This window comes from Octopus bimaculoides, chromosome 5 (assembly GCF_046866305.1).
Source record: "Octopus bimaculoides isolate indiv1 chromosome 5, ASM4686630v1, whole genome shotgun sequence".
Taxonomy (NCBI): Eukaryota; Metazoa; Mollusca; class Cephalopoda; order Octopoda; family Octopodidae; genus Octopus; species Octopus bimaculoides.
The window spans coordinates 114,478,260-114,505,398 of record NC_142932.1 but is presented as its reverse complement, the minus strand read 5'-3'; the positions used below and the strand labels follow the sequence as shown (position 1 = coordinate 114,505,398).

The window sequence follows — 27,139 nt, the reverse complement described above, 5'->3', positions numbered from 1 at the left end:
CTCTGTCTCACACATACACACATACATCTTACTTGCAAGCCAGCAAGAAAAACTCTTAGCTAAATCTGTCGTAAATTATGCACAAACATCTTGAAGGAGAGGACACGTCAGATAATGTAGCCCTTATACACACTTAAAATTAGATGTTGGGTGGTTGTGGCTGGGTCACTTTTGGTTATACATTTGTTTGATAGGGTTTCACTTTGGACTAAATAAAACACTCACTCCCTCTCACATACATACTTGCTTCTCTCTCCCTCACACACACTCACTCAAAATGCTACAATTTTATACACAAGCATATATATATCCGTCTTGTATGAAAGTCCCATTCTCAACAGAGACAGCCACAAACATCCACATTTAAAATACTCAGGTATTACTAATATTGCTTTCAATTAAAACAACAAATAGTAATAAATCACTAGTAGCTAATCCAAAGAGCTTGTGATAATCTCACTCCCTTGTAGTAAGCATTCCCTTCACCTAATACTGGCTTTTTTCTAGTTCCCTAATGTTCTGCTTAAGCCATTCTTCAACAACCATGTTTTTGTTTTTTTTTTTTGGTTTGTTTGGGTTTTTTTATTTCCACTAGACATGCTTGGTTGAAGGGATCATTGATTAGTCACTGATTAGTTATTGGTTAGATCATTAGTTCTCAACAGTAGCGTATTAAGGGTCTCTCTCTTTACTCTTTTACTTGTTTCAGTCATTTGACTGCGGCCATGCTGGAGCACTGCCTTTAGTCAAGAAAATCGACCCCCCCCCCCCCAGGACTTATTCTTTGTAAGCCTAGTACTTATTCTATTGCTCTCTTTTTGCCGAACCGCTAAGTTACAGGGTCGTAAACACACCAGCATCGGTTGTCAAGCGATGGTGGGGGGGGGGGGGACACAGACACACAAACACACACATACATATATACGACAGGCTTCTTTCAGTTTCCGTCTACCAAATCCACTCACAAGGCTTTGGTCGGCCCGAGGCTATAGTAGAAGACACTTGCCCAAGGTGCCACGCAGTGGGACTAAACCCAGAACCATGTGGTTGGTAAGCAAGCTACTTACCACACAGCCACTCCTGTGCCTATGTAAAGAAATTTTGATTTAGATGTATTTGTTACAAGAAACAGCCCAGTTTCTTTCATAAATGTTTTATATAGTTCAACCTAGACAAGTTAATGTGTGAAGAACAAAATAGGAATTTTGAAAGAGGCATCCATGAAGCTAGTTTTTAACCCTTTTGTTACCATATTTCTGTTGAGATGGTCTGTGTTTCTTCCAATTAATTTTAAATATAACAAAGAGTTTAGTAAAATAACTTAGTCATCATTCAGCTAGTGTTAGGAACATAAATTGTGACTAAGGTTTGATGGAAGATTTTAATTCAGAACTTTTGAAAATGAGACATTTGTACTACAGAGCGAGAGGCGGTTTCAGCCGGGTTGGTATCGAAAGGGTTAAACATAGAATGGCTAGCGGGTCCAGCAGAATAAAATAATTATAAAAGGGGTCCGTAAATAAATTTTTTAAATGGTTGAGAACCACTGTGTTAGATTAAACGAATAGCTGATTGGAAAGTTTATTTCATATTGTGTATGTGTGTTTCAAACCTGGGTTGGATGGCTCTACAAATTTTGATTTTTGCATAACCATTTAGATTATACAGGACAAATGGCAGGATCTGTAGAATGTCAGACAGAATAACTTGTGGTATTTCTCAGTTCAAATCCCATCATCCAGGTTCAGTTTTTTTTTTAATCCTTTCAGAGTCAATAAAATAAGTACTGAAGGTTAATGAAGTCAACTACAAGTTAGAAGCTGGTGCTCCAGTATGGCCACAGTCTAGAGACTGGAAATGATTTTTTAAAAATTCTGTTCATAGCACTATCATATGTGGATTATCCATATTTTCAGTGGGGAAAGGCTGCCTTGGACAGTCTGATCTATGGTACAATAAGGACGGATGAGCTAAATACAGACAATTATGGTTGAGTCTGTAGAGATGTTTGAAATCATAGAGTTCCAAAGAAATGATTAAGAGCCAGGGGACAAGAAAAGCCCTTTTGTAATGTTTGTTGAATGTCAGCATCATCATCATCATCATCATCATCATCGTTTAACGTCCGCTTTCCATGCTAGCATAGGTTGGACGATTTGACTGACGACTGGCGAACCAGATGGCTACACCAGGTTCCAATCTGATTTGGCAGAGTTTCTACAGCTGGATGCCAAATCAGATTGGAGCCTGGTGTTACCATCAGGTTCGCCAGTCCTCAGTCAGTTAGATAATCCATACATTGTTGCAAAAATTGTTTGATATAACAACAAAATCTTAAGTTTTTCCCCTATTGTATTTCTTAAAATGAGAACCACATGTAATTTCAGAATTGTGTTCTCACAACCAAAATGAAGTGGCTGTGGCTTGAATGCCAAGTGAACCCTCTTGAATTTTCCATTAGCTTCTTTCATGTCTTAAGTCTGCTTCATTAAATCTAATCAAAGCTATTTAACAACAACAATAGCAACAGAAATGATATCCTTATCATTTTTATATTTAATGTCTGTTTTGTACACCTATATGAATTATGTGGGTGTATTTCTGTTATAGGAGGCGCAATGGCCCAGTGGTTAGGGCAGCGGACTCGTGGTCATAGGATCGCGGTTTCGATTCCCAGACTGGGCATTGTGAGTGTTTATTGAACGAAAACACCTTAAGCTCCATGAGGCTCCGGCAGGGGATGGTGGCGAACCCTGCTATACTCTTTCACCACAACTTTCTCGCATTCTTACTTCCTGTTTCTGTTGTGCCTGTGATTCAGTGGGTCAGCCTTGTCACACTGTATCACGCTGAATATCCCCGCGAACTATGTTAAGGGTACACATGTCTGTGGAGTGCTCAGCCACTTGCACGTTAATTTCACAAGCAGGCTGTTCCGTTGATCGGATCAACTGGAACCCTCAATATCGTAAGCGACGGAGTGCCAACAACAACAACACCTTATGAATTCTATAGAAATGGGTTAGAATCGAAGATGAACAGAGCTATATTCAACCGAAAGAATCAATAGCTGAGTGGTAAGAAGTTTGCTTCTGAACCACAAAGTTCCAGATTCAGTCCCACTGCATGGCATCTTACCAAAGTCTTGTGAGTGGATTTAGTAAGTAGAAATTGAAAGAAGCCTATCGTGCGCGCGTGCGTGTTTGTGTGTGTGTGTGTGTTATGATTTTGCTTAGGCATGGTGATACTAATAACTAGCTGTTAGAACTCAATATATATATGTGCTTTAGAATAAAGCATTAAGCACAGATCATGAAGGCACATGGCTCAATGGTTAGAACATCAGGCTGACAATCATGAGGTAGTGAGTTCAATTCCCAGACCAGGCTGTGTATTGTGTTCTTGAGCAAGACACTTTTTTATGTTGTTCCAGTTTCAGCTGTAGAAATGAGTTGCAATGTCACTGGTGCCAAGCTGCATCGGCCTTTGCCTTTCCCTGGGATAACATTGGTGATGTGGAGAGGAGAGGCTGGTATGCATGGGCGACTACTGGTTTTCCATAAACAACCTTGCCCAGACTTGTGCCTCAGAGGGTAACTTTCTAAGTGCAATCCCATGGTCATTCATGACCAAAGCGGGTCTCTACTCCTTACAGATCGTAATATTGATTATTAAGTGACAAGGAACAGGAATTAGGGAGAGAGAGAGAGATGGTCTTATTTTGTAAGAGTCTTTTAAAGCTTATAAATACTCTCACTGATTGCTGTTAAGTTTTTGTTGTTACTTGGAGTTCCAGGTGCAGCTCCCGACGAACAGTTTTTTTAAGAAACTGGGTTCTTGCGGTGGTCATTAAGCTCTGCAGTAATTTTGGGAGTTGTATATTTGTTATCCTTCCTAACAATTCGCATAAGAGTCTGATGGTCCCTATCTGAAAGTTTTGGGTTTCCTTCCAGAGTTTTGTTTCGACGAGGAGGTTTTTCCCTCTTTCTCAAAGGCTGTCATTACTTTCGAGACAGTACTTCTTGATACACCAAACATTTCGGCTGTTTTCATTACGCTAGCACCTGCCATACGAGCACCAATAATTTGACTTCTTTGAAAATCCGATAGATCTGTCATTTTAATAAATTTTAATGACCTTTTTCTGATGATATCTGCAAAGAAACAGCAATTTTAGCAAAACATATTAAGCAACACTAATAATAAATCAAAAATATAGATATTTCAAATTTATGATGCTAGGTGTTTCCATTATTTTGTCCAACCCCTCTATATATATATATATATATATATATATATATATATATATATATATATATATATATGCAGGAGTACAAATAAAGGTTACAAACCTCATTCAGGTATAGCAAAATTCTATGAAAGTACTGGTTAGTTACCTGTACAAAGAATGTTGAACATTACAGTTAATACTCAACTGCAAGGTAACTATATTAACCATGGTTTATATATATATATTTATTTATTCTTTTCTTATATATATATATATATATATAGAGAGAGAGAGAGAGAGAGAGAGAGAGAGAGAGAGAAAAAGATTTTTTTTTTTATTATTCTCAAACGCGTGATAATGCTAATAAATAGCGTGTTCAGGATAAATTATCCATACATTGCAGAAAAATACGTTACCGGCCAGCCATGAGGCTCGAACTCACATCCCTGTGATATATAGATATGATATATAATTTTTTTTGTGCAAGGGTTCCTTGATACATAATTTATTTTAAGGGTTACGCAAGAGAAAAAGGGTTGACACACACTGGTGTGTGTGTGTGTGTTGAAGAACGAAACAAATTCAAAATAACAAGAGGAGTTAAGTTTCCAGTCAAAACTAATAGTTTGGTGCTCAGAGTAAAAGAAAGAATTAATTGTTATGGCATTTTGGACATTGCCCTTCTTTGGATAGAGTGGGAAGAGAAGGGGACAGATGAAGAGAAACTGGGTAAAGAAAGGAAACCATCATGTTATAGTAAAAAAAATTAAAAAGTGCAATTCCAGCAAAACAAAAACCATGCAAGCTTGGTCTACATGCTTCCCAACCACATGGTTTCAGGTTCAGAACCACTGTGTGGCACCCTTGGGCAAACAGCTTTTACTATAGCCCTAGGCTGACCAAAGCCTGTTGAGTGGATTTGGTAGGTGGAAACTGTTTGAAAGCCCATTGTATCATCATCATCATCATCATCATTTTAACATCCTTTTTGCATATGTGTTTTATTGTCTCCTTGCCCTGACATCACGTGACAGCCGTAAATGAATGACATTGTGATGCAAGTGGTACCCTTCATTTCTAGCCTTCCATGGAAACCTGTCTGATCATGGGGAGACGTTAGCATGCTTGGAAACCAGTGAGGGTTGTCTGCAGGAAGGGCATGTGACCATAGGAAAATCTTGCCTCAACAAATTCCATCCAACCTATGGGAAAATGGACTTTAAAAAGACGACGACGATGATGATGATGATATACAAATAAATAATAATAATAATTTTTTCTATATCATTTTTGTAACTACTTTGTAGATGCTGTGGTTCTTATCCAGTAAGTATAGCAACATATATGCATTGTCAGCTTGGATTGAATAGTATCTTTAGGCAACAAATTTAGTAGCAGCAGCGGTGGTGGTGGTGGTGGTGGTGGTGGTGCTGTTGATACTAGTGATAATAGTAGTGGTGGTGGTTGGTGGTTGGTGGTTGGTGGTTGGTGTTTGGTGTTGTTGCATTGCTTGCAGGGCAAACAGTGATTCCTAGTTGTAACCCTTTACCTCTATGCCTGCTGGCTGATGGTGAAATTAATGCTTACTGCTTGTTACCCCCTGCTGTTATGCATCTGCTAAATCAACCCCCTCCTGTGCAGATGATATATTTTTGCTCCGACATTTGTGACTGTGAAAGCTCATCACACTTTTTTTGTTTGTTATAACATATATGACTTAGGAAAGTTCATCATATATATTTTTGTTATAACATTTGAAACTTTGAAAAGCTGGTCACATCTTTTGTTATTAAATTTGTGGCTTTAAAAAGGCAGCAAGCTGGCAGAAACGTTAGCACGCTGGGCGAAATGCTCAGAAGTATTACATTCTGAGTTCAAATTTTGCTGAGGTTGATTTTGCCTTTTATCCTTTCACATCGAAATCAAGCCAAATTTGATGACTCCCGTGCCAACCTTTCCTTCATTGGACACTAAACTCTGCTTGCGAAGACCTGTTGGGGCAAGTGAAATCAAAATCATAATTGAATCAAAATTTGATGACTTTTATTCATTTAGTTTTGATTATTATTTTTTTTTTTCATTCAGCTAGAGTGTAGTTAGGACTTCATTATCCAATATGTCAATATGTTGTTCCTTTTATTTATGGTTCTAGGGAGTGGTTTGAGAGAGATTTAGCTTCTATTTCATGCAGGTCGGTCAGAGTGCCATGTAGAGAAACCCTCATTGGTAGGTGGTACATTGTTGTGTGTCGGAGGGTCAGGCAAAGAGTTAGTAACAGTCATGATGAGAGGTTGATCTCTCTCTCACACACAAACAGAACAGCAGATATTTTCATCAAAGTCAGCTCCCTAAAGACTTAAATTCTGGTTCCTCTGATGAGTGTGATCGATCTCATCCTGAATCTTGTCTTATTTTTTGATAATATATCAAGGTTTCAGTTTCCCTATCAATATATATATTTGTATGTCATGGTCTTGATAAATACACATCACATAGTCAGGGAGATTACATTTTGCCTCTCTGCATCTTCATTTAACCCTTTAACATTTAAACCAGCCATATCAAGCCAAAATATTTTCCCATTTTTGTATTCAAACCAGCCAGATCTGGCCTCTCACACCTACTTTACAATGTCATTCTGACAATATACAACCACATCATCGAAACCTCAAAGCTACAAGATAATGCATCAGTAATTCAAAACAACGAATAAATAAGCATTACATTTGACAAAGTAATCTGAATGCTAAAGGGTTAATGTCCACTTTTTCATGCTTGCATGGGGTCACACGAAATTTGTTGAGGCAGATTTGCTACAGCTGGGTGCCGTTCCTATCAACAGCCCTCACCTGTTTCCAAACAAGGTAATATTTTTCTCGTGGCCTGACATGTTTTTTCACGGAACACTGGAAACAAACCACTTTGCTTTGTATGACAGCAATGCTCTTTTACAAATCTCACGTAACATCTAAAACAAGGGTATACACACACACACACACACAGAGGCTCCTTTCAGTTTCCATCTAACAAATCCACTCACTTTTTTGCCTTTCATCTTTTTCGGTGATCGATAAAATAAGTTCTGGGCACTTGCTCGAATCACATCAGTTGATTGTTTCATCCATCACACTTCTTTTCCAAGCACATAGTCTAGATTCAATGTGAGATCACCATCACCATCATCATCATCATCATCATCATCCTTATTTCTTTTCTTTAAATATAACTCTATTTTTGAAAGGTTCCTTGATATAATGCACCAATGTTCTCTAAATCCTGAATTTGAGATGACTCCAAGTGCTAGTGCAGTGAGTAATGTTTAACTGATACTCACATTAACACCACCACTCCAACCTCTTTTATTCATGTGTCAATCCCTTAATACTTGTGTCCCTTATTTTCCGTTTGCCACCAGCTAATTACTTCCCTTGTTCTCTACCCCTTATTTATCACCATTTCCATCCTTTCACACACAGAGATCTTCTGCATTTGCTCGTATTTCTCCTTCTGTTTTCTGAAAACTCAGCTTCGTACAAGAATGGAACCCCTATGCGGCTGTCCAAACTGCTAGAAATAGCAACGAAATCTCTTTCGTTTCACAGCTTCCAGTCTTCGAAAAGAAAGACTCACTGGATATTGTAATACTGGGGGTTGCACTATGCCAGAGAAAAGATGAGATGAAAACAAAGACAACTTCGGCTGCATTTAAGCTCTGAATATGTTGTTGTTGTTGTTGGCACTCCGTTGCTTACGACGTCGAGGGTTCCAGTTGATCCGATCAACGGAACAGCCTGCTCATGAAATTAACGTGCAAGTGGCTGAACACTCCACAGACACGTGTACCCTTAATGTAGTTCTCGGGGATATTCGGCGTGACACAGTGTGACAAGGCTGGCCCTTTGAAATACAGGTGCAACAGAAACAGGAAGTAAGAGTGAGAGAAAGTTGTGGCGAAAGAGTACAGCAGGGTTCGCCACCATCCCCTGCCGGAGCCTCGTGGAGCTTTATGTGTTTTTGCTCAATAAACACTCACAACGCCCAGTCTGGGAATCGAAACCGCGATCCTATGACCACGAGTCCACTGCCCTAACCACTGGGCCATTGTGCCTCCCCCCTCTGAATATGTAAAGCTGGGGAAAATGCTACAGAACTACAAAATGCTTTGTAGCATTTTGCCCCCTGTGTTAACAATTCTGCCAGCTCGCTGCCTTCCGGAAAAACAATAATTGATAAAATCATTGCCTTTGGATTTCGACACAAAGCCAACAGTTTTCAAAGGAAGGAGTTAGTTCACACCATCAACCTCCAATACTTAACTGGTATTTTATTCTATTGAACCTGAAAAGATGAAAGGCAAAATTGACCTGTGGGATTTGAACTCACTGCGTAAATAGATTTAACTATACTTGACTGCATTTTGTCATCACTCACTGTAAATTGTGCAAGGACCCAACCCTATTAACGATAGTGATAATGATTCTAATTTCTCCACAAGGGCACAAGGTTGATTATATTGATTATATTGATCTCTTTGTTTGATTAGTACCAATATTCTATTGATCCAGAACTCATAAAAGGCAAGTTTGACTTTCACAGGATTTGAAACCAACACAGAAAGCTACAAAGCTAAACGCTAACTCAAAGGCATTTTATCAATTCTCCCAGCTGCAGGCCTAAATAACAATTCTTTTATTTGCCACAAGGGTTTAGATCAAATGCAAAGACTACAAAGGGGTTTTATTTTAATTCATTGTTTTTTTTTATGTTTTTCACAGCTTAGCAGCATGGGTGGGACAGGCTTTGCTGGAGTAATTGTCTTCAACAGTTGCTTGTCCTGCCTTCTTATTGCTAACTACTCAACCATAAGACATGGGTGAAACCTGACTGTGATCGTAACACATGTGTCCACTCCCACTCCTGATGAGCAGATCTCTCCTCCAACGATCTATAATACCTTATATTATCTATTTAAATTTAAACCGATTAAAATGATCTTATATTTGGGACAGCTTAACATCAAATGATTAAACTGCTTCCGTCTCTTTCTGTCAGGCGTCATTGGAACCACTCATCAATCTATTACACCTTATTGTAAACATTCCTATCTCTTCTTTACCCCAACTACTCCCATCCTACGACTACCATTCTCTCTCTCTCTCTCTCACATACTCCCCCTCTTTGCTCCAACTAGTTTGTTTCTCTGTTTAACCATTTTCTCTCTACCAATCCTCTGCTATTCTAACCACAGCTACCAATGACACTGCTGTGAGAATCTGTCGATTCATTAATAACGCTTGTGTTCTTTCTGTATTTCATCTCTTTCCAGGTGAAGTTTTTATCGTAGAGAAAGTCTTAAAGAAACGTGTGCAAAAAGGTCATCAAGAGGTTTTGGTCAAATGGAAAGGTTACAGCAATCGTTACAACTCATGGGAACCAGTGGACAACATTTTCACCATGTAAACCTCTCAGTTTCTGGGGAGGAGGGGTAAAAGTAAAATAAATAAGTAAAAAATAATACTTTAAATGAAAAAAAAAAAAATTATCACAATGAAGTAGAAATCATTTCAGCTTGTAGAACAGATTTTCACTAGATTGTTGGTTCTGCCAACATCTAATCACATGACTATTTGCACTACATTTCTTTTTTTTTTTTAAATAATAATTATAATTATAATTAATAATAATTATAAAGTTTGGAGAGCAAAGGATCTCAGGGCTAGAACACATGGAAATTTCTCTCTCTATCTCTTGTTTTCCCCTTTCCCCTCCCTCCCCCCATGCAAACACATATACATGCACAACATACAGAAAGAAAAGAACTCTAAGGTTACCTTCATAAAAATTCCCCTAAGAAAATCTTTGAAAATTCCAAAATATTCAGATTTAGATTAAAATATGGAAAAGAAAAAATATAATATATATATATATATATATATAAATAAGAAACTTAACAAGAAATGATACTTGAATTTTTTTGTTTAACCACCTACCACCAAGGCCAATAATTTTTCTGAAAAGGATTTTTGTCAAAATGAAAATGCATCTTGAATCTTGTTTTAGTCTACTTAGCATTAGGGAGAGACAGCATTAAGTTTTTTTTTGTCTTTTCCTTCTTTCTTACTTCCCTCTTTTTAACTCTTCTTTCTCAAATTTAATTTCTTCACAATGAATTATTGCACAGAATTTGTCTACATGCTAGTAAATACTGGTAGAATGCCCGATTTGTATGTAGGAAACTAACAGATTAAAAAATTCCCGAAACGTATGTCTGCTTTTGTACTAAGCAAGGGGAGACTTTTATACATGTTTCTATAAGTGTGCATCGTGCATGCACATGCATGCATTATGTGTGATACTAAGGCAGTGTTAACATCTTAATATGTGTTTGTGTGTGTATATGTGCCTTAATGTTACTGGGTTTTGAGTGGGGCAGGACTGGATTTGGTCGACACTATTATGTCGATTACAACCTAACTAATAGGAATAATTAAGAAAGAATAAATTCTATTGGAATTTCATTTTCTAGCATTGGTTAAGTGAAACAATAGTTTAAATTTTGCGTATGTATAATATATATATACATATATATATGTATGTAGAAGAGCATAGGCTCGAAACGTCAAAGACTCTTCCATTTTTCCTGAGCGTCAAATTAATACACCTTGTTCGTTGTTCCCTCATCTGTCTGTGTCTAGTTTTCCGTACAATTTTGAACCACCATGCGTATAGTGTGTGTATGTATGTATGTATGTATATATATATATATATATATATATAATGTATGTATGTAGATATTTGATTAATGAGAGAGATAGATGGGAAATATGAGAATGTTTAGTAATCACTACAATTTTTTCAACTCATCTAACATTGATCCCTCACAGGTGGGATACTGAACAACTGGTTTAGAAGTAGTTGTCGGTGTAGATGTGTCTCTTCAGGTGATTACAAGACATATCTCCTTGAAAAGCAGCAAGTCGGTGTGTGTGTGTATGCATGCATACACGCTCAGAAGTTCTGGTGATTCACAGAATTTCTCACAATGAAATGAATCCCCTGCTTCTTCCATATGAATAAACACACAATTAAGGAGTTGGGAGTAATTTCAAAATAGAAAAACAAGTTTTCTAACATATTTATCAGATTTTCAAAGTTTTATTTGAGTAAGTTCAGTTCTTTATTTCATCTTCTCCCTTTGTAGTGTAAACTAGAATATGTACGTTATATAAGAAACAAAAAAAAACATAATCTAAAGACAAAAAGGAAATGATTGAGTTATTATTACCAGCATATATCTCATCAATTCATAGCAACAACCCCATTGTCATTTTTAATCAACAACTATAATATTTTTAAAAGCATTTTATTCCCCGTCACCATGTCCATACAAAACCCAGAACATTTAGAAAGCTTGAAAATTTATCAAACATTTCTGCTAAAAATAATATCTTGATCAACCCCCTGAAAGTCACTATTGTCATCTCCTGTGTAGATTTTTCAAGAAGGTTCTATTTGTTTTTTTGGGTTTTTTAAAAGAAAAAAAAATTTTTTTTTTAACAATTCTATCTCCAAACTTGTTCTGGCAAAAATCTTTTAAGAAGCAGATCCATTAAATAAAAAAAAAAAAAAAGAAGCGGGAGAGAAAATACATCTCCTAAACAGTAGCAATATGAACAAATACCTAAAATTTTTTTTTTCTCTCATGGAATGAATAAAAGAAAGAAAGAAAAATAATCTAAAAAAAGAAAAAAAACAAAGAAATGAAAATACTGTTCTTTTGTCATTTTTGTTTGTTCTTAACTGTTTTCTTTTATGCATTGTCTGTTAACCCTTTGAGTGGATTGGATCAGTTGCCTATGTTCAGTACACGGCAGGAGGAAGGCATCAGCATGTTCTCCTTAACCACAGTCCAATGTGGAAGCTCGAGATCATACTGGTTTGATGAGTCTACCCTGCCACACTGGTTCAATATGGCTTGGCAGAAGGGGACAGTTTTTATATCCTTACCCAGGAATAGTTAAGTCAATTATATCAACCCCTATACTCAACTGGTACTTATTTTATCTGAAAGGAAGGCAAAGTCAACCTCAGCAGAATTTGAGCTCCGAATATAAGCATGGGTGAAATACCACTAAGCATTTCGTCTGGCATGCTAATGATTCTGCTAGCTCAGCACCTTTAACCCTTCATCATTATCGTTTAACGTCCATTTTCCATGCTGGCATGGGTTGGACGGTTTGACTGGGGACCAGCAAGCCAGGAGGCCACACCAGGTTCCAACCTGATCTGGCAATGTTTCTACAGCTGAATGCCCTTCCTAACGCCAACCACTCTGAGAGTGTAATGGGTGCTTTTTACGTGCCATTGGCATGGGAGCCAGTCAGGAGGCACTGGCATCAGCTATGTTTGGAGGGTGCTTTTTACGTGCCACCAGCACAGGAGCCAGTCGGGGCAATGGGGGCTGGCATTGACCATGTTCGGATGTTGCTTTTTACATTCCACCGGCACAGGGAGCCAGTCAGGTGACCCACGCATGAATGGTGCTTATTGCGTGCCACAACTACAATTTCCATTTGATTTGATTTGATTTTGATTTACTTGACTTAAGCATGGAATGTCACCTGATGATTTCAAAGGTACTTTTTAAGTACAAAGGGCTGGTTATGTGCTTATGCGACACTGGTGTAGGCTATGGCTGTGATCTCACTTTCCTTGCTGAGTCTTCTCAATCACAGCATATCTCCAGAGGTCTCGATCTTTCATCAAAAATATGCAAATACGTGAGTAATATTTAAGACCACAAATAATTACTAACTGTTTGCATATGAATAGATGGGCACAGATGTGGCTATGTACTTAAGAAGCTTGCTTCCTAAATATGTGGTTTTAGGTTCAGTCCCACAGTGCAGCACTTTGAGCAAGTGTCTTCTACTACAGCTTTGAGCTGACCAAAGGCTTGTAATTGAATTTGCTAGACAGAAACTGAAAGAATCTTATGTGTGTATCTGTACCCTTGTCTAGGCATCGTGATAATTGTAAACATTGAAGTTGTTTGTTTCCAGTCTCCCATGAAAACCATGCTTGGCCCTGGGAAACAGGTGGCGGTTGGTGACAGGAAGGGCATTCAGCTGTACAAAATGTGTGTCAGCTTATTACATCCAACCCATGCAAGCATGGGAAAGTATTGCAGGCACAGGAGTGGCTGTGTGGTAAGTAGCTTGCTTACCAACAACATGGTTCCAGGTTCAGTCCTACTACATGGCACCTTGTGCAAGTGTCTTCTACTATAGCGTCAGGCCAACCAAAGCCTTGTGTGTGGATTTGGTAGATGGAAACTGAAAGAAGCTTGTCGTGAATCCGACGACTGGCACCCATGCCAACCTCTCCTTCATTGGACACTAAACTCTGCTTGCGAAGACCTGCTGGGGCAAGTGAAATCGTAATTGAACCATACTCGATGACTGGTCACCACGCCAGTGGAGCACTAACAGCACTGTCGAGCATGTTCATTGCCAGAGCAGCTGTCTGGCTTCCGTGTTAGTGGCTCGTAAATAGCACCATTTGAGCGTAATCATTACCAGCGTTGCCTTCTAGCACTTGTGCTGGTGGCACATTAGAAAATCATTCGAGCGAGGTCGTTGCCAGTGCCGCTGGACTGGCTCCCATGCAGGTGGCACATAAAAAACACCAAAGACCGCTAAAATAAATACTAGGCTTACAAAGAATAAGTCCTGGGGTTGATTTGTTTGACTAAAGATGGTGCTCCAGCATGGCTGCAATCAAATGACAAACAAGTAAAAGAGATTAAAACGATGACGAGGAGAAGCAGGAGGATATCTTTCAGGCTGATATGAAAGCTGCTCATCTAATGAGAATAATTTTCAAATTCAACTTTACGATGAAAGTAAACAAAGTTTGTTTTTAGAAGCGTTGAGATGTATTGTAAGATATAGAAATAAATTTATTTCTCAAACGCGTGGTAATGCTATAAATAGTGTGATCAGGATAAATTATCCATATATTGCAGAAAAATATGTTACTGGTATTGCTTAGAAATGCACGTGTCCTTCATTTCCTTAATTAGGAACAGAAAAAAAAAAAAGTAAAGTGAAACAATGTTGACCAAATGCATGAGAGTATACTCTGGAATGAAAGCAAACTGTGGATGTTGACTTTAAAACAATTTTAACACTAGATTTCCAACTGAAAGGATTCAGAGGTGGGGGTCAGTTGTCTTTGGTCACACTTCCATTGGGTTTATTGTATTATGCCTCCTCACCCATTCTCCTTCTCTAACCATCCTTCATTTCCCCATATACTCTTGCCATTTCTAACTACCCTTGCTCTTGGCTCAGTGTTTAGAGTGTTGGGTTCACAATGATGAGGTAGTGAGTTCAATTCCGAGACCAGGCTGTGTGTTGTGTTCTTGAGCAAGACACTTTATTTCACGTTGCTCCAGTTCATTCATCTGTGGAAATCAGTTGCGACATCACTGGTGCCAAGCTGTATCGGCCTTTGCCTTTCCCTTGGATAACATCGGTGGCATGGAGAAGGAAGGCTGGTATGCATGGGTATTAATCATGCATTATCTCATAGCTTTAAGATTTCAAAGATGTGATTGTTTATTTTTAGAAGGACATTGTAGGGTAGGTGTGAGAGACCAGTTTTGACATAAAGCAGCTACAATATTTGGGCTGGAAATGGCCAATTTAAATGTTAAAAGGTTGATGGTCACCTGACTGACTAAAAATAGTAGCCAAATATGCTGTTGCTTTTGGAAAGAAAAAGACTGAGAAAAGAAAAAAAAACTGAATGAATCACAAGTTAGAATGCTTTTGGAAATATTTCTAACAAGATAAAGTAAATTGTAAACAACAAAACAACCCAAGGAGTTAAATGACTAAACACATTGACATTCACTAAAAAATATATCAAAAGTTAACCAAACCCAAGTTAACAGCTTTGTTGTCACTTTATATATGTACTTGTGTTAGGAAGGGCATCCAGCCGTAGAAACTCTGCCAAATTTAGATTGGAGCCTGGTGTTGCCATCCGGTTTCACCAGTCCTCAGTCAAATCGTCCAACCCATGCTAGCATGGAAAGCGGACGTTAAACGATGATGATGTGTGTTGGGTGAAATGTGGCTTTCCCAAACAGCAGTAAAAGCAACCTATTCAGCTCAACAACTCAAACGCTGATACAATCTAGAGTATAGTTCAATTGTCAGACTTATCCAGTGGAAGCAGGGGAGGGGAACATAATAAAATCTACCTGGTACATGTTGTAAAGTGGTTTGCAGGAAGAAGGGCACATCCAGCTGTAAAACCACCTCACAAAACATAGATCTAATGAAAATCCCAAACAGCTAATGGTTATGTTAATGCTGCACATGATAGTGGAGTAGGTGGGGACATTTGTCCCCACATGAGTCATCAAATGATCTCACCAACTTTTTCAGATGCAAAAAAAATAGACACCAAATAATCTACCCATCACTGGAAATTCCTCTTTCTATCAGGTAAAATACTTCAGAGCTCACACTAATGTTGGCACAATGAAAAGTAGATCTGGAAAGGTTGTGAGAACAGAAACATAAATATGAGTTGTGAACAAGATGTAAGATGAAGGGGAGCCTTTACTAGATTCCTCACAGGTACAAAATGTTGAGTGGAGAAATGGCTGAAATAACTGAAGTCAATGTATTTAACAATGTTGTTTATGACCAGCTGAGGCTAGTCATAAGCAACTTCTGAACAATACCTACCTTGGTAATGGAAAACGGCAGGCTCATTATGTTGAATGAGACTGTAATGGTAAATATGATGTAAATAAAGACTATGAGACATGCAATGAAGAAAAGGCTCTTGTAGTTTTGTGACCTAACTTTAGGAAACCGGCTGGCAACCTGTTTGCTTACCAATCAGGTGAACAAACAAATCAGATTTCATATTCAACAGTAAAACAGGACAGATACTTAGTACTATTGAGTCGTCTTCACTGAAAAGATTTCCACTCACCATAAAGTAGTGATTAGTAACACCAAAATAAGAGCCAGACAGGCCCAGAAACAAAAGACAATATAGAGAAGGAAGGTATGGAAGCTGAAAGATATCTGACAGATTCAAAAAAAGGTTCCTAGATTAGAAATAGGGGCCTATAATATAGGCAACTGGGAGTTTGAGACAACCCATGATCCACAGACCAGATACTGTATTTTCTAGCAGCATACAAGTCAAATTTTTTAGACCAAAATGTACAGCAAGATAGGCACAAGAGTGGCTGTGTGGTAAGTAGCTTGCTTACCAACCACATGGTTCCGGGTTCAGTCCCAATGTGTGGCATCTTGGGCAAGTGTCTTCTACTATAGCTTCGGGCCTTCCAAAGCCTTGTTAGTGGATTTGGTAGATGGAAACTGAAAGAAGCCTGTCATATATATGTATATGTGTTTGTCCCCCTAGCATTGCTTGACAACCAATGCTGGTGTGTTTATGTCCCCGTAACTTAACAGTTCGGCAAAAGAGACCGACAGAATAAGTACTGAGCTTACAAAGAATAAGTCCCTGGGTTGATTTGCTCAACTAAAGGCGGTGCTCCAGCATGGCCACAGTCAAATGACTGAAACAAGTAAAAGAGTAAAGAGAGAGAGCAAAAGAAAACGGAGTGAGGTAGGTTAACTTATAATATACCAAGATGACTTAGGAGGACCAGAAATTCCTTGTGGATGAAATGTAGCAGGATTTAGAAAGGAAGCAACAATATACTCTCTTGACTTGGTTGCCAGGAGTTATGGTAGACCAAGTCTCCAGCCAAATGGAATAATAGTATAGACAAAGCTACAAAGACAGCCTGCAGAAAATGAAATGGTGGGGAGACAAAGAACAGTAGTAAGTAGCTAGATGTCAATTAGGGTAGGAAATTTGGGCCCAGCGGCCTTGGGAAGTAGATAACTCCAAGAATAATTCCTTCTAGTATGTGAAGAGAGGAAGGTTAAAGGAATCAATCACAACAGTAAATTGGCTTGGAAAATACTCAGGCCTCATCAGAAGAGGTTGAAGACAAATGGACATCCTAGAACTCCCACCCTCATCTCCAGCCATGAGGATAAGAATTCATAGACAACTATACAACAAGGACAGAAAATGTGTTTGCTAGTTTTCTGCAATGTATTTGAGGTATTCTGGACTGCAAAACATTTGGTATGAATTGAGACATTATTAATGAAAAGTTTGTTTACAAAAGCAATACATCTGCTTTCACTGCAGTTAAAAAAAGGAAAAGCTAGTAAAATTTTCAGTCCAAGAATTTTGGGAACAAAGAGGAAGAGTAGTGAACCCAACTGCAGGCACAGTTCTACAATCAAAAATGGCCAAACCATCAGGGATAGAGATGCTGGAAACAGCCAGCAAAATGGGTTATACATAAGTGACTCGGATAACCAATATTCTTTTCTACTCTAGGCACAAGGGGAGGGGGGGCAGTCGATTAGACCAACCCCAGTACATAACTGGTACTTAATTTATCAACCCTGAAAGGCAAAGTCGGCCTCAGTGGAATTTGAACTCAGAATATAAAGACATGAAATGCTACTAACATTTCTGCCATCTCACCACTTTTGGATAATCAATGTTACAAGAGGGGGGGGGGGGGGCGTCAGTCTTAATGAGTAGCTCAATAGTTTCATCAGTAACCAAAGAGATAAAGATGCTCAGGAAAGAAGTAGAGACGTCAGATAAACAATGTTTGAAAGTAACAAATGATTACAGCATCACCATTTTATCATGCTTGCACGAGTCAGGAATTCTTTGAGGCAAAATTTTCTACTGTCAGATGCCCTTCTCAAGTCTATCGAACAAAATACCCAAGACTAAGATCATGCAACATGTAAAGAAGCCCTGACATACAGGACAGTAAGCATGACACCACCTATATTTAATAACAAGGCTGTTTTGTTTACAGAAGCTAAACACAAAGACCAGGTAAAATCAAACATACAAAGGGGGTGCTGAAAAGTTCCTGGCTTTGGGTAAAAGAAAATACAAGACAATCAATTATGATTTTATTCAACATATTCCCCTCTCAGACTTATTGCACTAGTCATACAGTTTTTCGAAGCCCCGGAAAAGAACTCAGTAGGTTGGGCCTCCAACCAGGTCTTTTACAATACCCCCTCCACTCAATGCCAGGAACTTTTCAGTACCCCACCTCATATGCACACATTTACCACAGGTTTCAGTTTCTATCAGCTAGTTTTACCGAAGGGGTTATTGCTAGATCCACAGCTATCATATAGAAAGTTAACGAACAATTTTTCACACAATGAACTGGACCCCACGAGCAATTTGTGAAGTGGTGCTTCTGTCACAAAATTAAACTTTCCATCAACCCAGCTTATTTTCATAAACTGTAGGCATGGTTGTGGTTCTGAAGCAAACCTTCACCATACAGCCATGCCAACAATCTATAAAAATTAGCTGGGTTGATAGAATGTGTACAAAAATGTTGCACAACAGGTGCAGGAGTGGCTGTGTGGTAAGTAGCTAGCTTACCAACCGCATGGTTCTGGGTTCAATACCATTGCATGGCACCTTGGGCAAGTGACTTCTATAGCCTCAGGCCAACCAAAGCCTCGAGTGAATTTGAGACGGAAACTGAAAGAAGCCCGTCGGGTATTTATATGTGTGTGTCTGCCTCCCCAACATCGCTTGACAACTGATGCTGGTGTGTTCATGTCTCCATAACTTAATTCGGCAAAAGAGAACGATAGAATACGTACTAGGCTTACAAAGAATAAGTTCTGGGGGTCGATTTGTTCGACTAAAGGCGGTGCTCCAGCATGGCTGCAGTCATTTGACTGCAGCAAGTAAAAGAGTATGTAAGCGATGATGCATATGGGCGAGAGTAAAGACGGCTAGGTATCCCAAGAAACCCACAAGACAGGAAGTCATGAGAAGGAATAAGCTGAACCTAAGATGACACAGTTGAAATACTTCTGCTAACACCATACAAACATGGAAAAATTTGGAGCCAACCCTGGTCAAATTATTAACTCAAAGTTATCACATCAAACCCTCAAGCAAGGTGCAACAGTGAGATCCCTGAATTACAGAGTTACCAACTACTGATCCATGATGTGCTTGTACCCAACCACAATACTTTGATATCTAACAGTTAATTGTAATTAACATCTTACAATTATGCATCAAGTTAGGTGACAAAACTCAGACCTCCTCCATCAACCTTGCCTAAAGAAAAACTACAGGTTTCTATTAATAACTATGGGAGGGGGAACATACGAAAAAAACCTAGGATTAAATCAGATCAGTAACCCCCTTTAGCATTTAAACTAGTCATATCCAGCCTAAATATTCTACTGGTTTTATGTTCAAACTGGTCAGATCTGGCCTCACACCTACCTTACAAATGTCACTGAAAAAAAAAAAAGAAAAAAAATTGCATTGAAATAACGCTAAGAGTCAATAGCATGATTATGCCAGCCCCCACTCCCCATATGGCTCCTGTACCAGTAGCACTTAAAAAGCACCACCGAAATTTGGCCAATTCCAGTGCTACCTGACAGTAGTGCCACATAAAAGCACCCACTACACAGAGTTGTCGGCTTTCGGAAGGGAATCAAGCTGTAGAAACATTGCCAGATCAGATTGGAGCCTGGTTCAGCCACCTGGCTTGCCAGTCCCCAGTCAAACCCATGCCAGCATGGAAAAAACAGGAATTGGAAACAATTTGAATAAGCATTACATTTGATTAATCTGAACACTAAAGGGTTAATCTACCAATCAGCTTTCTGTTAATGGCTTCATGTGTAGAAAAGGTCATCAAAATGAAATTATTTTACTGATCTATACCAAAGTAAGTTAAATGGAAGAGAAGTCATTGCAATTGGTCATTTTTATACAGGTTTTAGATTTGTTTGAAGTCTTTACATGAATAGAGATACAACACATCTTTAGTTAACGACTTAAAGATGTCAGAATTTGGTAAACAAGTCACTGAACCTACCATAACCAGTAAATATTGTTAGGTTCAAACTTTACACCTATCCTACAATGTCAATCAAAAGGAATTATTTTTAAATTTCAAAAGGTGCAAGAAATTGATTTTTTAAAAATCTCGAAAGGTGCAAAAGATTATTTTAAAATCAAGATGAAGCATCACGCTCAGTAATCTGAATGCCTGTCTTTCACTTTACTGCTCTGAAACTGAACAGTTTACTTCAAGCTGATGAAGTAATACCTTTGCACAGGTACATCACATGCTAGATAGCTTAATTAGCTACTCAAAATCACATCCTAACATCTTTTGGAAAGGATGTATTGAAAAAATGTATTTGTAAAGAGGTTTCTAATTTGTCTGTATTTTTACAGAACTACATGTGTATGTAAGATCAATACAGATTAGGTCTGCATCTTGCAGACTATAGAGAGCTTCCATAAAAAGGATGAAGAGCAATTTCTGAAATGACTGAGTAACCTAATCAACTTGAAGAAACATATTTATGATTAGAGGTAAGCTACACAGAGCAGTGTTTCTGCTAGGGTGACTAATGCAAAATTAGCATTTTGCTCTTCACTTAGTGTTAAATAAATGTCCAATGTTTAACTGTATTTTACCAATTCCAACTATCAGGAGGAAAAAAAAAAGATTTAGTGTCTGCCCATTACGTTTAAAGAAACACTTTCACACGATGAAAGGGTAGGAGTAGAGTAGAGTCAAGATTTTTCAACTCATTTCTTCCCATGGTGGTAGGAAGAAAAAAATCTGTAATTAAAAATAAAAAAAAATAAAAAGTTGAACTAAAAGATATAGGAGTCTGAAAACAAAGGCAAAGGAGCAGCATCAACTGTTAAAACTAGAAAGAATTATGTAAGTACACAGCTACATAGCCACTCATCCTAACAATTTGTATATTGCAATAGAGTTAAGACTAATTTGATTACTAAAAAGAAGAGCATAATCAGTTAAGTAGTACCCTCATTTAAAGAGAAAACATTCAACATTGAATGAAAATCTTAAAAACATTGAGGACAAGACAATTTCTGAGGCAGGATTTTTTAAATTTTTATTGCTGAGAACAAAATTATTTTAATGAAGGTCTTTGGTATTTTATCCAGTGTTGCTTGAAGCCTTGATAAGAAAGAATTTTAGTTTAGTTTCAGATCTAAATTAACTAAGAAAATAAAACTGCCCTAATTAATCACTAATACAAAATGTTATTTTGTCACAACCAAATAAAGGTAGAAAAAAAAAAAAAAAAAAAATTAATTTTTGTTTCTAGAAATGAATTACAATGTCTTGATATGCCAAGGTCAGTTGGCATTGCAAGACTCAATATGTATGAAGAGGAGGTGGTGATAAATAGAAAAAAACCTGCTTAAAATAGACACGGTTTATCATTTTGAAGCAGTTCACCCCTCCAAAAGAATAGGCACAAAAGGCAAACACTTATACGAGAGTCAATATTTCTTGGGAGGTCTTACAGAAAACCTGCTTTAAATGTTTGTGGTTCTATTTTTCGCATTAAAGTTTGTAATATTGGTCTAGTCTTGGTTGGTTGGTTAAAGGAAAGCAGATCCCAAACAGAAATATTAAGCTCTTATTCGAGATCTAAAAAGTCATAGAGTAAACTATATCGAATGTCCAAACTTCAGAATTAAAATACTTTAAAAACAATTCAGGACAGCCTAACCTTGGGTTACAGCTTAGAAGATTTAGGAGTAAGTTGCATGGAGCTATGACATTTTTAGGCCAAATAAGATTTGTAGTTTCAGTTATAGATTGACAAGTTTACATTTGCTTATCTTTACATCCAATAAAAACAGCCAATGTCCATTTGCCAAATCCTAGAAACTTAAAGCACTTCATTAAAGCCAGCTTTAGGTTCTCATTAGAGCTTGTAGGGGGGGAGGAAAAAAAAAAAACACCATTACCATAAATTAACCAAATAGCTTAATCTAAACAAATGGGGAAAAATTAATAGTATTACAAAAGCTAAAGACCCCTTGTTACAACCTGCCTCTCAAGGGTAACAATTGGGTTCAAATGAAATTAAGACTGATATATTTACTGGGGACTAAATTAAAAATTAACAGTATCTTAAAAAAAAAATTAAGTTAACAGGGAGGAGCCTGAATGCTATTTTTATGGGTCAACACAAAATCACTCATCTGAAATTTAGATGAATCTGTAAGTGATAAACTTTATGGTAATGGCATTAAAAGCTGTTTAAAAAAAAACGGCATTGAATGGAATTCATTCCTATTGTGTGGAAGCTGCTGAGAAATCTTGGAGCTATCTACATTTTTATTTTGCAAATAGAAAAAATTTATCTTACCTACGACTAAATCCTTGTCAAATATCAATTAACTTATTAGAATTAAAGGGGTTTTATGAAACATCCTTTTAAAACCTACAGAAGTAAAGATTTTTTCATTAAAAACCTTAAACACTTAAGGTTCTAAGATTCTACAGCAGCCTCCATAATACAACAGTAAACCACCATTGTTCAATTTGGTCCCGAAGAGTTGATCAGTTTCAAAAATGTTTAAGCAAGTCAGAGGTCGTTATCATTAAAGGCAAGTCTGGAGATCAAATTCAAAGATGCAAATGAAATTTAGCCTTTTTACCTTTAGTTTTTAGCTGTAAAGTTGCTACTAAATGAGTAGAAAGTATCACAGTCATGATTAATTGGCTAAAAGTGAAGAAATCAGGATTGCATTGAGGTTTTGAAGCCTTCACAAATAATTCCTCTTCACCCTTCCAAAAAATGGAAATTTTGAAAGTCTATACCCAACTTTAAATTCTGAAAAAGTTGCCAGCACATAAGGCTGTTTATCAAGGAACCATGTCTAATTCCAGGCAAGTCGTACATAGTTCTGTTGATGAGAGCAAGCTGAGGAAGGAAGAGTGAAGGGGAATACATCAAGGCTTGTTTAGAAGAGGAAAGAATTCAAGGCACTGGAAAGCTAACCAGCAGTTCTGTGCCATTCTTTTTATAATTATAGCTAAAATATTTAAATTTCAAATGACTTTCTAAAACTATTGTAAGCAGTGAGGCTCTTATAAGTTGCATCTTTAAAAAGGATCGGAGGAAAAAAAAAAAAAAAAAAAAAAAAAAAGTGTTCACTCATGTTTAGTTGAAAGTCTGAATGATGGAAATTTAACTCAACTGTAGCAAAATTCAAAATAACTCCAATTAAAGCAGATATGGAAGATATCCAAAATTGAAGATCCTCAGCAATGGAGTGAACATTCATTGCTGGAGCAAACATTTTAGTTTTCTGGATTTTACCACTGCAAAAGGTAACAGAAAATTTTAAAAAAAAAAGATTTAAATAAAAAGCGATCACATAGCATTTTTTTCAGTGATCATAATCAAGGAGCAAGTCGTCACAAAGACTTATGAATTCAATCTCATTGAATTGTTGTCAATTATGAAGCTATGAGAAATGTTGCAGCTTTAAAATTTTTTTTTCTTTTTTTAACATTTTGTCTCTGAACTAATCACATCAAAAGTGATATGTTTTGTCTATATCTAGCTGAACTTGCATTGCTTTTAATTTGGTAAGAATCCATGAAAACCCAATATAGCTAAAGTTTGGTAAGAGGTTCAGTTCAGTTATTTTTACTAGCTTGTGACGACCAGAAAGGAATTTCTCAAAATAAAAAAATATGGCAGAGTGGGTTCAGGACTTCTTCAAGACATCCAATGAGCATTTTTAGGAGGTGGAAGGAAAAAAAAAATTGCAGTTTTGTCAACAGCATTTCAAATTTTCAAGTCATTGGGTTATTGCCTATATCCCAAGCCCCACTCAGAAGATTGCAGTTGAATAGCAAATGTCTTTACAGTACCTGTATTTTTATTTAGCAAGTGTCAACAGCAGTAGCTGCACATAAGACTCACCCAGCAGAATTGAGTCAATCCAAAGCATTAGAAAAAAAACATTCTGCCAGTGCTGACAGAGTATGCACAACATTTTTTCTGAGTGGGATGGTCATTATTTACATTGTATATACAGTTATGTTGAGCACGTGCTGCACAAGGTATAGAAGACGAGATCTTGGCGACAGTTAAAAAAAGGAACCACTGTTCAGTCGCCAGCTGTGCTATTCAACAGCTGTGAGCACGATACAAAAATATAGAAATTTACAAAATACACAAGCTCTGCCGGTAATGTATGCACATTAGGCAAGCAGTGTAAAAGGTAATGTTAGGATTCTTTTGCGTTCAGCACCTTGCACAAACCCAACTAGCAGAATGTGCACTTCACATTTACCTTTAAGGCTGATATTTACAAGGTCAAAACTTAAGCCATTTTTTTTTTCTTAAATAAATGCTTATGCATGTAGATTTCCATTTTGACAGTTTTATAACATTTTATCTGAGTAACTGTGGAGAAGGAAGAGGGATAGAAAAGATGAAGTTGTTCATGGAAGTTTTGTAGCTGCTGGGGAGAATCAGATGTTTTGAGAAACAGTGTAGCTTTGAAATTAAATATTTGGTTTGAAGAAGTTCAACTTGCATATAACATTTAACTCCTAGAGTGCACGTCAGAATCTTGATTACCAACTATTAGTTTGTTAAGCAAGCTTAGTAAATTTGTTAGCTTGACGTGTTTTCTATTTTAAAACCATGTGTAAACTAGACTGTGCGTAGAACTTCACAACTTCAGTTGCATTTTACTGGTTGGAGTTGAAGGAAAGCAGCTGTTTGAAGAATATCTCCCCAAGTCAAACTACATAACCTAACCCAGTTACACTGATATTTACTTTTAAACCAGGATGTGGAAGAGAAAATATAAAGTTTTTAGATGAATGATATGATGAGGACTAAAACAAGCAATTTTCCAGATAAAATGTGAAGTTTAGTCCCACTGAAGTGTTTAAATGGTGTTCATGAAAAAAGTTTTTGTTTTGGCAATTAGAGCAGAGAAATATATATTCTTTTAAATTAAAAAAAAACAAAAACTTCCAGTTTGAGAAGGAAAAAAAAATGGTGGGGGAAGATTGGACTTGCAGAACTTTGAGACATGTAGCCAAATGTGGAGGTACTTACAGCAACCTGGAAGAACTTAACACAGGTCGTATAATGGCATTGGGTGTTAGTTTCTTATCTAGCACCAGGTAGAATCTGTGTCCTGCATGTCATATGCAAAGATTATCAAGGTTAATACAAATAAATTCAAAGTAAATTCAACAGGAACATATCCCCCTCCCAACCCAAACTTACTGGTGCTTTTCTTTGCCAGACACAGCCTGGGCCCAGCAAATAAGTCTGTAGAAACTATGTATATATTTCTCTCCTCAAGACGCCAATGCTGCCCTTATTTTTATTTTGACACTTGGCCAGTCTGTTTGCAGCCATCTTCAGGACCATCTTCTGGTTTTTCCATGTGGTATTCAGCAACGTACAATGCTTTATCAATCATCTTCGGGATTGGTTTGATTTCAGTACCTAGCTCTTCTTCCACTTTGAAGAGATTGAATCTGAAACATAAAAAAAATTTCCAGTGTCTCTAATACACAAAACGAAGTATTATCTGAAATGGTTAAATAAGGTTTACAATTTCAGTATGTCTTTTCAAAAATGTAAATAATTTAATAGAAAATCTAAAACAACTCCAGATTTGTCCCGCAACATAACATTACTAAATAATTGTATATGTGGAACTGCAGACGACTAACCATTTGTAATGAAACTCGCATGGAGGTAGTTTTATAGGCTGGGACGCGTTTCTATCCTGCTAGGCCTGTATTTGTTGCTACCCCTTACTTTTATCCTCCATCCCTTACACCCCACAAGTGCTGCCTGTAAGCATTCCCACTAATATTCACACCATCTCCCACTTCACCCCATCGCCTGCAATGCTCCAACAACCACCTTACCCTGCTATGTGTACGAGACTGTAACAAACTACATTACACCTTGCTATCTAACACTCATCTGGATAGTTTTACTTGTCCCACTACCTAGTCCTACTATGCCCAACCCTGCTGTTCATTATGTATACTTTAACAGTGTGCTGTTCTTACTCCTTCCCCCATCCTAGCTTACTGTCAATCACATTAACCAAGTGAAAGCACAAGGCTGGTTAGAGTACCCTCTAGACTTACTTCACCCTTGTTAGGTAAATGTAATTAGGAAAGACCCCCACCCCTTCCATCCTCTAAAGTGATTGGTGACTGAGCAAGAGTAAAGTGGCCTCATGAGGTCCCTATGGTCTTGTCTCGGTGTTGGTGCCATTAGAAAACGGTTGGCAACAAGGGGATCCAGCTGTAGAAACCAAGCCAAAGAGACAAGACTTCTAGCGTCTAAACCTATTTATTGGGAACAGCAGTTTCCAATAAAGACTTGGACCATGAACTGTTCAACCCATGCCAGCATAAAAAGCCAGACAAAATGGTGAGTAGCAGACCAATATGTTTCTATGTGATTCACAATATACTCAAATTTGGGTAGTTGGAATATACAGACCATCTCAATCCATTAGCATTCAATATTATTGTCTAATGCAATGCTTATTCACCATTTTGTAATTAATCATTTATTATCTCAGCTTCAAGATTTGATTATTTTTACAATGCCATTGCAGATAGGTGATATGTCAGATCCAGTTGGTTTGACTAAACCAGAATATTCAAGCCAGATTAAATGCTAAATGGCTACATATTAAAACTAAAACCTAACATCAACTGGCAATATTACATTTCACATAAAAAATCAGATTCAATGCTGAGAAGTGAAATTCCTCATCACATCTAAAAATATTAGCACCTTAACAGTTGAATTAATTTGCAACAGCCACAACAAAATCACAATTTTGGCCATTACTTCAGCATTCATATGTCAAATGTATTAATTTTTTTTTAATTGATCATGCATTATCCTGTAG

At 37.5% G+C, this 27,139-nt stretch overlaps 2 protein-coding genes across 9 annotated transcripts in view; one reads left to right on the top strand and one right to left on the bottom strand.

Annotated features, from left to right (window-relative positions):
* Positions 1-9,770, top strand: part of LOC106869674 (uncharacterized) — a 103,421-nt gene extending 93,651 nt beyond the window's left edge. For 2 of the 6 annotated variants that reach the window (XM_014915492.3, XM_014915493.3), the window contains one exon: positions 9,558-9,770. In XM_014915492.3, coding sequence (XP_014770978.2) covers positions 9,558-9,691 — 134 coding nt within the window. In that variant the 3' untranslated portion in view covers positions 9,692-9,770. Of the gene's footprint in view, positions 1-5,538; positions 5,558-7,472; positions 7,540-9,557 lie in introns of all 6 variants that reach the window. The other 4 variants (XR_016242030.1, XR_001409429.3, XR_016242029.1 and 1 more) reach the window with 4 other exon arrangements.
* Positions 9,771-21,283: 11,513 nt separating this feature from the next.
* Positions 21,284-27,139, bottom strand: part of LOC106869676 (ATP-dependent RNA helicase cgh-1) — a 35,920-nt gene continuing 30,064 nt past the window's right edge. For all 3 annotated transcript variants that reach the window (XM_014915498.3, XM_014915497.3, XM_014915499.3), the window contains exon 11: positions 21,284-25,733. In XM_014915498.3, coding sequence (XP_014770984.1) covers positions 25,577-25,733 — 157 coding nt within the window. In that variant the 3' untranslated portion in view covers positions 21,284-25,576. The remainder of the gene's footprint in view (positions 25,734-27,139) is intronic.